This window comes from Gigantopelta aegis, chromosome 11 (genome assembly GCF_016097555.1).
Source record: "Gigantopelta aegis isolate Gae_Host chromosome 11, Gae_host_genome, whole genome shotgun sequence".
Taxonomy (NCBI): domain Eukaryota; kingdom Metazoa; phylum Mollusca; class Gastropoda; order Neomphalida; family Peltospiridae; genus Gigantopelta; species Gigantopelta aegis.
In genome coordinates, this window is record NC_054709.1 from 4,423,643 (window position 1) to 4,436,845 (window position 13,203).

The 13,203-nt window shown below is 37.5% G+C and overlaps 1 protein-coding gene across 3 annotated transcripts in view; it reads right to left on the reverse strand.

The window, feature by feature from the left end:
• LOC121385218 (cytoplasmic dynein 2 intermediate chain 1-like) overlaps nt 1-13,203 on the reverse strand; it is a 78,482-nt gene that overhangs the window by 42,892 nt on the left and 22,387 nt on the right. For all 3 annotated transcript variants that reach the window (XM_041515800.1, XM_041515798.1, XM_041515799.1), the window contains 4 exons: nt 12,011-12,333; nt 9,835-9,865; nt 5,010-5,087; nt 3,429-3,476 (listed from right to left, as the gene is read on the reverse strand). In XM_041515800.1, coding sequence (XP_041371734.1) covers nt 3,429-3,476; nt 5,010-5,087; nt 9,835-9,865; nt 12,011-12,333 — 480 coding nt within the window. The remainder of the gene's footprint in view (nt 1-3,428; nt 3,477-5,009; nt 5,088-9,834; nt 9,866-12,010; nt 12,334-13,203) is intronic.

Genomic DNA, 13,203 nt, shown 5'->3' on the forward strand with positions numbered 1-13,203 from the left:
TAGACACTACCCGTTATCTCTGAAATGAGCAGCTTGACCCCCAATTTTTTCTAATTCGCTTCAAGGGTGAGGGTGGTAGTATTTCTATCCGTGGCGTTTATGTCGATTGATACGCTGCAGGTAAGAGTTTTAGCCACGTATGTTACTATTGTCGTCTATGGGATTTGATTTGGTAGTATACACCCTATAACAACAAAAATGTTTTTAAATAAATAATATACTGATGGAAAGAAATAAAGGATCACACAGATAGCAACAAGAAATAATGACTGCATCAAAAATCAATTGATATTGTCAGACATTGACTGGGAACATATAGGCAGCACATTCAACAATACAGACATTCAAACTCACATTACAACTTGGTATGCAATACAGTCATGACTATGCTAGTAGTGAATTAAATTTGGTCTACAATTCCATGTGTTCCCTTATTTCTTTCCATTAGTATAATTAAAAATAAACATATAAATAAATAAGTCTGTGCGCATGGTTCTGACCTAGAAAGTGAGTGAAAAATGTATTTCTAATACAAACACTACAGGTTTTACCATTTATATTTCTAGACTCCAATAATCGGCATCATTCCACACCATTCCCCAAAAGGCGATGTCGTTTTTTATTCCAAATTTTGGACTCAAAACATTCCCAATCTGAATGTAGATATTCCTTTTGTTGATCATTACATACAGATATATTTTGAAATTGATACGTAACACTTGACAAACACCCCTTCCCTCAACCATAACATTTCATAATGCACAATAGATATATTAATTTGATTAAATACAAGTACCTGTATATAATTACAACAGAGTACTATTATTTTAAAATCTACATTTAACTTAGCTTAATAATATGTTTTTGAGAAAAAGAAAAAAGAAAAGAAAAAAAAAGAAGCTAAATTTCCCAAAGTCAAAGCCATGAGCATCAATTAAATGTTGAGAAATAACCCCCTGCGCTACATGTGTACTCTTTCCAACCAGCCGCAAGATTCCACTGCTCTTGGTTTATACTCAACAACTAAATTAAATGTTGAGAAATAACCCCCTGGGCTACAAGTGTACTCTTTCCAACCAGTCGCAAGATTCCACTGCTCTTGGTTTATACTCAACAACTAAATTAAATGTTGAGAAATAACCCCCTGGGCTACATGTGTACTCTTTCCAACCAGCCGCAAGATTCCACTGCTCTTGGTTTATACTCAACAACTAAATTAAATGTTGAGAAATAACCCCCTGGGCTACATGTGTACTCTTTTCAACCAGCCGCAAGATTCCACTGCTCTTGGTTTATACTCAACAACTAAATTAAATGTTGAGAAATAACCCCCTGGGCTGCATGTGTACTCTTTCCAACCAGCCGCAAGATTCCACTGCTCTTGGTTTATACTACATGTGTACTCTACATTGTACTCTTTCCAACCAGCCGCAAGATTCCACTGCTCTTGGTTTATACTCAACAACTAAATTAAATGTTGAGAAATAACCCCCTGGGCTACATGTGTACTCTTTTCAACCAGCCGCAAGATTCCAACTCAACAACTAAATTAAATGTTGAGAAATAAACCCCTGCGCTACATGTGTACTCTTTCCAACCAGCCGCAAGATTCCACTGCTCTTGGTTTATACTCAACAACTAAATTAAATGTTGACTCTAACCCCCTGGGCTACATGTGTACTCTTTTCAACCAGCCGCAAGATTCCACTGCTCTTGGTTTATACTCAACAACTAAATTAAATGTTGAGAAATAACCCCCTGGGCTACATGTGTACTCTTTCCAACCAGCGGCAAGATTCCACTGCTCTTGGTTTATACTCGAAATTAAATGTTGAGAATAACCCCCTGGGCTACATGTGTACTCTTTTCAACCAGCCGCAAGATTCCACTGCTCTTGGTTTATACTCGACAACTAAATTAAATGTTGAGAAATAACCCCCTGGGCTACATGTGTACTCTTTTCAACGAGCCGCAAGATTCCACTGCTCTTGGTTTATACTCGACAACTAAATTAAATGTTGAGAAATAACCCCCTGCGCTACATGTGTACTCTTTCCATTGCAAGATTCCACTGCTCTTGTTTATACTCGACAACTAAATTAAATGTTGAGAAATAACCCCCTGCGCTACATGTGTACTCTTTTCAACCAGCCGCAAGATTCCACTGCTCTTGGTTTATACTCGACTACTAAATTAAATGTTGAGAAATAACCCCCTGCGCTACATGTGTACTCTTTTCAACCAGCCGCAAGATTCCACTGCTCTTGGTTTATACTCGACAACTAAATTAAATGTTGAGAAATAACCCCCTGCGCTACATGTGTACTCTTTTCAACCAGCCGCAAGATTCCACTGCTCTTGGTTTATACTCGACAACTAAATTAAATGTTGAGAAATAACCCCCTGCGCTACATGTGTACTCTTTCCAACCAGCCGCAAGATTCCACTGCTCTTGGTTTATACTCAACAACTAAATTAAGAGCCAGTAGGTACTTTTAACTTTTTTCTCTATATAGATTTGTTTTGAGTATTTTTTTTATATATAATATATGATACAATATAAAACACATTAAAATTTGTTTGTGTTTTTACAATATATATATACACAAAGCTTGTAGGCATAAAACAATGTTTACAAATCATCTGTGATCAACATGTGCTCACATAATACCAGAAAAAACTTGCCCAAACATCTACTGGCCTTTAACGGGTTTTTTTTTTTAGTATATTATATATACATGTATGCACCAAGCTGGCAAAAGACAGGCAGCAGTGGCGATCTCTGGTTACAACCTTATGGGCTTCTCAGCACGAAGGGGATTAAGTAAGTATGCACAAACATTCAAACCTAACTGATACAACTACAGGTACTGTTTATATAGCGAACTGGTCTTTTCGTTGACTTGCCTTGATGTGTGATAACGTTTTGACAGGTGTGTATTCATAAAAATTAATAAGAATTGTTCTACCACTGACAAACACTGCACTTCTAACAACTGTCGTTAAAGATTGCTGCAATTTTTAAGATGTTATCGACTGACAGAGACTTTTTAACAATCGTATTTACATATCAAATATATTTTTCAGCATAAAATATTAGTGGCTGTATATTAAACGTGTTTCTGATCGTATTAATATTTGTACTAGGTTAAACTTCATTTTATTTTCTCACTTTTAATTTTTTTTTTGTGCATATGAAATTATTTGAAGACAAAATCCAGTTTAGGCTTCTTACAAATATTAAAACGATCAGAAACACATTGAATATACAGACATTGATATTCTAAACAAGAAAATATATTTAAAATGTAAGTTTAATCGTAGAAATATTTTATTAGTCTGAAACATCTTACAATGCAGCAAACTCAGGAATGTCCCTTTAATGATTTCCGTCTTTAGAAAGCTAATTTTTAAATCATTCAGAGTACCTTTTTTCCTGCTTCATCTTCATCTTCTTCAAAATCTTCTTCATAATCCTTAAAAATAATTACACATCAATTTTTAATGTCAGAAGAAAGAAAAACGTTTCTATATGCACACAAACATTGATGTACCATGTAATTATTGGTTACTTTCTAAAAGAGTAACTATTAAAATAATAATTATAATAAAAAAATAATAATAAAAAAACCCACATACGAATTATATACAAGTTTAGCGTATTTGTTTCTTACTGTAAAGCTGGATGCATAAGAGTTAAAGATGTCTCATTTACTGCTCCATGGTGACAAGCATCCAATACAAACTGTCCACTGAAATTAACATTTTGATACCTATGACACCTAAAACAACTCGTAAGATAAATGGTATCTAACAGCCACTCATGTAGTATTCTCTATATGTAGCAATCAGCAATGCAGTATTATCTAATTCTCTATTTTCCTTACCTCTAAGAAAGGAAATGTTTTATTAATGACGCACTCAACACATTGTTTTTACGGTTATATGGTGTCGGACATATTGTTAAAGATCAAACGAGAAACAGCCCAATGGACACACCGACTGGAATCGATCCTAGATTGATTGCGCATCAGGTGACCCAGGGCTTCTAGATTAAGGTAGCCCCACTCCCATGGCTAGTGATATTCAATATTGGGATAGTAAATAACTACTGTTGCCATGCCCGACGGCTAGTGAAAAACGAAATTGTCAAATGTTGCAGTTAAGTCTATTTTGTAAATATGAATGTCCTGCCCCCACCCCATCCCCCAATGTTGTTGTTGTTGTTGTTTTTTTAGCTCTATCTCCCTCTTTAGATGCCATATCCGATTATTACTATTATTTAGTAAAACTGTATCAACTTAAAGTGAAGTAGGGCTAGTGAATTTTTAATTCTGGCTAGTACTTTTTAAAATCACTGATCCCATGGCTAGTGGATTTAAAAACAATTCTAGATGCCCTGGTTGACCACTGTACGTCCCGCCTTTGTTAAGTCAGTTGTGGAGCACTGGCTGGAACAAGAAACATCCCAATGGGCCCACGGACGGGAATCGATCCTAGATCGATGGCACATCAGGTGACCACTGTACGTCCCGCCTTTGTTAAGTCAGTTGTGGAGCACTGGCTGGAACAAGAAACATCCCAATGGGCCCACGGACGGGAATCGATCCTAGATCGATGGCACATCAGGTGACCACTGTACGTCCCGCCTTTGTTAAGTCAGTTGTGGAGCACTGGCTGGAACAAGAAACATCCCAATGGGCCCACGGACGGGAATCGATCCTAGATCGATGGCACATCAGGTGACCACTGTACGTCCCGCCTTTGTTAAGTCAGTTGTGGAGCACTGGCTGGAACAAGAAACATCCCAATGGGCCCACGGACGGGAATCGATCCTAGATCGATGGCACATCAGGTGACCACTGTACGTCCCGCCTTTGTTAAGTCAGTTGTGGAGCACTGGCTGGAACAAGAAACATCCCAATGGGCCCACGGACGGGAATCGATCCTAGATCGATGGCACATCAGGTGACCACTGTACCGCCGAACTACGTCCTGCCCCTCATTACCTCAAAATCATCCTCGTAATAAGGCTCCTCTTCGTCGGGCTCGGAATCGGTGTCGGGCTTGTTAGGTGCAGGTGCCTTCTGTAGGAATAAAACCAGGTGGGCAAAATGAATATCCAAAAACACTCTCAGCAACAAGACGATCATGCACGACTCGAAATGGGATGTTATTAGTTTTTAAATAGAAGGCCAAAAGTAATATGTCCTGCTAATGAAAAATATAATATACCGGTATTTTATATATATGTATGTATGTATGTATGTATGTATGTATGTTGTGTCAATCCCGAAGTTGTGTGTACACAACATAAATATACATACGGATTTATATACCAACAAATCCCCTATATCTATACCAGAACTCAAGAACTTCGAAGAAAAAATGGTGTTATATATGCTATATATAAAATCTACATATATATATAATATACATCAAGCAACCATATACAGCGAATATATCGCTATAGGTATATAAACATATAAATATATATATAGAAACTATATGTACCTGCCGATATAAACCACAAACTTTTACAAGCTAGACACCACCACTTACAACAGACTACTAGTGTACAACACATTTATTGCCCCCCGAAAACAGCGCCACACCTCAGCATAACGCCAACTTTCTTTAAGAGATAACCACTAAGTACGGTTTTCATTCAAACTAAATTTCCCTCGATATAATACAACACCCTCGGTATCCGCCATCCGCCAACGACGTTTTTGAACCGAACTCCAGTTAGCCATTATAATTCCCCACGATTTAGCTAATAAACCCATCTGGTCCAAAATTGATTATAGTAAGCAAAATTACTAGCTATAGAGTTGAATGGGGAGAAAGATCCTAACACCGTTGTACACTGGCAGTACACACGAATCTGTTTTTGTTTATTTGATAGCAATTAACAGATGGAAGTGCTAGAATTGTTTAGGCAGGTGCGGTGTTTGTGTCCAATCAACACTCGGTATAGAAAGAACAGCCGCTACAGTAATCATGTGACGGAGGGGTGCATTAGATTCATTATTTCAATCGCGGATTGTTCTGTCGGGTCTTCGAAATGCTGGCAACAACGTCTCAAGTTTAATTAATAAACAAACTTTAGGTAAGTTTTATTATGCTCAAGCATATTTCGACCATGGCCTCATGTTAAGTTGCTATTTTGCTTTGGCATAAATGCGACGACACCGGTAACGCATTTTATTACAGCAGAATGGATTTAAAGCGAAAAACGTATCGTATTATATCGTGACGATGGCCACGGGCCGGCTTTCAATCGACGAACCATAGAGAATAATCAAAAAAGAGTTTTTGCAGAATATTTGCAAGCCATAAACTCAACGTCACCATACCAGATCTCGCAAAAAATCTGTAGATTCATTGGCTGGTGCTCTAGATCGAAAAAAGAGCTCCCGTCAAACGACCCCTGTGTGAATCAAACAACACACCTTTCTGATGGTGGTGGCACTGACGATATTCCAAATATCATTCGCAAAACGAAACAATGCTGAAAAGTGATTGGCTATATCTTCGACTTTTAGCCGAATGCATCTTTGAAGAACGAATTTCCATATAAGGAAACTTACGTCTAAGACGGATATAACTTAACTTTAAATACATTCTGCTGTAAACATGTGAAAACCGGTGACGTCGAAACAAAGCTAAATAGCAACTTAACCTGAGGCCATGGTCCACCATAATATGATTGAGCATAATGAAAACTTACCTAAAGGTCACCAGTTAATCAAATTTGACTCGTTGAGTGCCAGCACTTCAAAGACCCCCTCGTAACAATCCGTGATAAAGTACCCGTTTAAAATTCCCTCGATAGCTAACGCCTACCCTTGGTATCCGCCATCAGCGCATTTGAACAAACTCCATTTAACATTACAAGACCCTCGATTTTGCTGCCAATGGTGCAACTGGTCACAAAGGCTTGATTATAGTGACATAATTACTAGCGATCTGTTGATTGGTGAAATCCTAACACCGTTGTACACTGGCAGTACACACTGAATCTGTTTTTGTTTATTGTGTAGCAATTAACGGATGTAAGTGCTAGAATTGTTTAGGCAGGCGCGGTGTTTGTGTCCAATCAACACTTGGTATAGAAAGAACAGCCACTATAGTGATCATGTGACCGAGGGGTGCATTAGATTCTGGCGGTATGCGAGGTTAACGTTAAATCGGGGCACAATAAATCGAGGGTACACTGTATATATATATATATATATATATATATATATATATATATATATATATGTGTGTGTGGCTGCATGACAAAAGGTGCCACATGGTCACACAAAAAAAGGTGTTTTTGAAGGAATAAGATAAAGCACATACTATAGAGCACAATTCTGTTTTAATTATGAAAATCGGATGAAAACATTCCGAAATATTGAACTTTTTGTACAGACAATTATGATTTTTTCCAAAGGACCATCTTTGAGAAAATGAAGTCCGAAGTTTTACACAAAAAACCCGATTCATTATTGCTTGAAATCTTCATTAATAATAATAATATATGCCAACCAAGTTATTCTGTACTCTGTAACCATGTAATATTTGTTTTAACAGTATATGCCATTGACAAGAATTTATATTGAACCTCCATTATACATCCCCCCCCCCCCCTTATATAAAAAAAATAAAAAATAAAAAAAAATGCACAATAGTATCCACCATCAATAAAATGAGAAACTATCAGTGCTCACACCAAATATGAATGCTATGACTAGACAGGAATATTTAGTCAAACATAAGTCAATAGTTCTCCAGCTTTGAACATACAGTAAGTTCTCACATACCAGGTTGTAACACGGCCAGAGTAATGAGCCCGATGACCACCTCGATTTCAGTAACATAGATTCGTTTGATTCATTTGATTCGAAATCCGATTCTGACTCACTCTGATCCCTACTTACAAAGTAGTCCATAATAATGGCTTGTAACACATCGTCAGAAGCAAATGTTTAGGCATACTGGCATTGATGTTTAACAGCGAATTCAACTGGCGAGCCACCTCAGCTTCATTTGTCATTACACATGCTGGTCTCACGGGCTGCCGCCATTTTCTCATTTGATACCGTGAATCGAGCAGGCACTTGTTTTTTTACATGTTCGTCTCGATTTAGCTCGATTTAAATACGTTTCACGTCTCGCATTACAACATACACAGTCTTAGTACTACTTCAAAATGCATTTTTACTTCATACATTGAACAGACGATCGCACGTTTTTCTTAGTTTGTAGTTTGGGAAAAAGTAATTGTTTTCAATTTTGCCACGGAAATTGTCTCAATGCGCATTACTCCTACGTGACAAATATATCTGCGCACTTGCTATATTTAGAAAGTAGAGTTCACGACCTTTCCATTGGTATGCAATACTTGGTGCAAGTCGAAAATGAGGGTCCGTTGAAAAGTCCAAGATTTTTTATAATAAACTCAGCCAAATAAGTGATTAATTCTTGCGTAATTAAAGACAATTAGAATTTGACAGGCTGTACACAATCACCAAATAACATGTTTTATTGTTTTATTTTAGGAAAAACTATGTATTAGTATGAAAGTTAAGTTGTTTTAAAAACTGTTTGTGCTAAAAACGAAAAAAATATTTTTTTCATGTATTTTATTGTAATTGGCTGTTACGCGATACTACAATGCGCGACATCCGGCACCTTTTGTCGTGCAGCCACACACATATATATATATATATATATATATATATATATATAGATAGATATATACATAGCTGCCAACATTTAAAAACGGGAAAGAGTAATCATTTTCGCATGAATTGTGACCCGTCGTATAAACCCTTTTGCTGTGTAAAATATGTGTGTACATAGGATTTTGAAAAGGGGGGGGGGGGGTTCCAAAATAGATTGCAGAGATATTGGGCATATATTTCTCTGTTGATTTTGAAAAAGGGGGGTTCCAAAATAGATTGCAGAGATATTGGGCATATATTTCTATGTTTAGTAAATATAATAATGTCAGATATATTAAATTATTAAAAAAGCGATTTCAGGGGAGGGGGGGGGGGGTTCAGTCGAACCCATCGAACCCCCCTATGTGCGCCCATGTAAAATATCCAGATATTTGTTTATGAATTGTTTTATCGCTGGCCTCAACGATGTCCTGGTGTTTCTTCGTTTTGATGTGCCTTCGGCAATAATTTTTCCCGCCATGGGCAACAGAAAAATCAACACGACATAAAAGTGCAAAATGCACTAGTATTACTAACAGAACTGGCCTTCAAAACAGGCCACTCATTGCTGTAGTCCTGTTTATACTTCTGTACTACTTTTGGCTTTTTCTGAGCTTTGCACAGTTCATATGGCTCCGATCGTTCGCGGTTTTTCGACATCTTTACAAAATGGCGTCGTTTCACAAGCTACGTCTATCCCGAAGTGCGTTGCACGCGCAAAAAAACTTCCGTGCGCATTTGCGGCTAGTTGGGCGAGTCCAATTTATGTGATTCGTAGGGGTGGTAGGTTATTACAAAAAAAAAAAAAAAAAAACCCCAGGAAAATGCAGATTTGCCGTAATCTTTCAGATTACGGGCATAATGGCGTAATAAGAGATGGAAAATCGTAATGATTCCGCATAAATCGTAATGGTTGGCAGCCCTGTATATATATATATAGATATAGATATATATATATACATATAGATATCTGTATATATATATAGATATATATATATATATATATATATATATATATATATATATATATATATATATATATAGATAGATAGATAGATAGATAGATAGATAGATATAGATATATATATACATACATGTGTATATATAAAATACCTACTTGTTCCAAGTTAGTTCTCCTATTGCCAGACCTGTGGAAAAGAAAAAAAAAACATGTTGAAATTAATATCTACAGATCAAAATCAAAGTAGAGAACAATATTTAAAATAATGGGTAATCAGACATTTGTGCACATGATTTTTAACCAGGTAACTGATTGTCTTGACACCTGTTGAGTGATATTATTTCTGGAATCGGATCAGGTTCAAAATATTAAGGCTACTTGAGACGTCTGTCAGCTGGAAAACAACCGCATACTATTTTGTTGGCAACATTAGGATCTCATAGACTGTGATAAAACGTCATTGTAAGTACATAATTTGGTTAAAAACAGTGTAGACTACAACAGGGCTTCTAGAATTTTTTATAAAATCCACTAGCCATGGGATCAGTGATTTTAAAAAATTTACTAGCCACAATTAAAAATTCACTAGCCCTACTTTACTTGTTTTTTTAGTTTTTTTTACTAAATAACAGTAAAAATTGGATATGTCGCCTAAAGAGGGAGATATAGCTTAAAAACACTAATATTGGTGTGGGCTTGGGGTCAGGATATTCATATTTACAAATAGACTTAACTGCAACATTTGACTCAAAAAATTCACTAGCCGTTGAGCATGGCAATCGTAGTTATTTACTGGCCCAACATTGAATATCACTAGCCTTGGAAGTGGGGCTACCATAATCTAGAAACCCTGCTATAACATCTGTTAGTTGTAAGACACACACACACTCCCCCCCTCCCCTCGCCCCAAACCTGCAAGTTCACGTGTATCTCAACACATAAATCTACACATCAGTTTGTGTACATGTAATATGACATGTATATATAGGTGTATTATGCACGGTCAGTCTGGGATCGATCCCTGTTGGTGGATCCATTGGGCTATTTCTCGTTCCGACCAAGGCCGTGGTATGTGCTATCCTGTCTGTGGGATGGTGCATATAAAAGATCCCTTGTTATTACTGGAAAAGTGTCAATTTAGCAAATGTGTGACATCCAACAGCCGATGATGAATAAATCAATGTGCTCCAGTGATGCTGGTTAAACAAGACAAACCGTAATGCAGATGTACATACAAGTGTGACTACTCGACCTCTCTAATGTTTGTCAGCCCAGACAGCCCAGAAAGCCAAGATGTGTGCCCAAGGACCAGGGCCGGATTTAGACCTTGGGGGGCCCCGAGGCACGTCAGGTTTCCGGGCCCCTCAACATAAAAATTACATTACATGACAAATAAAATTAAAAAACTAATTTTTTAATAATTAGATTTTTTTATAAAGGAAGTCTTAGTCTGGGGGGGGGGCCCTCTGGCAGGGGTCCCGGGGTAATTGACCCCTTTGCCCCCTTATAAATCCGGCATTGCCAAGGACAGAGTGCTTGAACATTAATAAGCTATAAAGTTTGTTTTGTTTAACGACACCACTAGAGCACATTGATTTATTAATCATCAGCTGTTGGGTGTCGAACATGTTGGTAGTTTTGACATAATCTTAGAGAGGAAACCACAACATTATTCCATTAGTAGCAAGGGATCTTTTATATGCACAATCCCAGTCAGGACAGCACATACCAAGGCCCTTTGATATACCAGTCGTGGTGCAATGGCTGGAAACAGGAAACAGCCTAATGAATCCACTGAAAGGGATTGATCCTAGACCAATCAGACGAGTGCTTTACAACTGAGCTACGTCCCACCCCCTTAATATAAAGAAAGAAAGAAATGTTTTATTTAACGACGCACTCAACACATTTTATTTATGGTTATATGGCGTCAGACATATGGTTAAGGACCACACAGATATTGGGAGAGGAAACCCGCTGTCGCCACTACATGGGCTACTCTTTCCGATTAGCAGCGAGGGATCTTTTATTTGCGCTTCCCACAGGAAGGATAACACAAACCATGGCCTTTGCTGAACCAGTTATGGATCACTGGTCAGTGCAAGTGGTTTACACCTACCCACTGAGCCTTGCGGAGCACTCACTCAGGGTTTGGAGTCGGTATCTGGATTAAAAATCCCATGCCTCGACTGGGATCTGAACCCAGCACCTACCAGCCTATAGTCCGATGGCCTAACCACGACGCCACCGAAGCCGGTCGCCCCCTTAATAGGTTATAGGTACAAAATGAATGAAACATCATTAACATAAACTGCAGTGGACAAGTATCTACTTTTCTGTACTCCTTTGTTCGTCATCGGCCTTTATGCTGCTCCTTCGCTCATCTTTATCTTTCCGTTTGTGTCTATCTTGATCTTTGTCTTTTTGTTCATCCCTCTCTCTATCCCTGTGTCTATCCCGATCTCTGTCTTTTCGTTCATCCCTCTCTCTATCCCTGTGTCTATCCCGATCTCTGTCTTTTCGTTCATCCCTCTCTCTATCCCTGTGTTTATCTCGATCTCTGTCCTTTTGTTCATCCCTATCTCTGTCTCTTTGTCTGTCTCGATCTTTGTCTCTTCGTTCATCCTTCCGTCGTTCACGTTTTTCTTCTACACCCTGAAAACAAAACGTATCAGACCATTTGTTTGACGAAGAATTTTTTTTTTTAAAATCTACCTGGAACAGATAAGTGAAATAAAAATTAGCAAGCTTTAAAATAGTTTGCTTTCTGCAGATCATGAAAAAATGGGACTTGGTAGTCAATAAACTCGCTACATTTTTTCCATTAGCAGCAAGGGATCTTTTATTTTGTGAAAGTTCGTTTTGTTTAACTAGATAATGACATGTATCTGAAGGCAATGAACACTTTTTTCATATTTTTGCATCTGATATATTTGTCAAATGTTTACACCAAAAAAACAAGTCATTTAAAATTCATTTCTTAAAAATACCCTATCTCCAATATTCCACAAAGAAGGTGGTATCCTTAAACATTTTAATAATTTTTATAGTTTAAGCAATTATTATAACTGTAGTACAATTACATCTACTTTGCATCTTAACCTTCTGACTACTGCAGCCGAGATATCTCGCCCGACGTCACGTCAGTCGATATACTGTACACTGTATACAGTGCATTCCCCAATTCATATTTCCCGCCATTTTGCACATGACACTCACCGGAAACGGAAATATAATTAAAGAAAAAAGATTTTTTTTCAAAATGGTGGTTTTTGTTTTGATTTTTTCAATTGAAAATACCTTGAAATTTTGAGTTCAAAAAGTGGTTTTCGGCAAGTATTTTCGCTTGACAACAATGGCGGCACGTCGCGGTAATTTTCAGGGATCGATAGCTGATTATAACAGCTAATTTGATAATAAATTTGATCGTTTTACCAACAACGAAAATTACCAAATATTGCAATATGAATCGTAATTCGGGTTTAAAAAAAAATTCTGGTCAGAAAACCACTGTTATCGGGAATA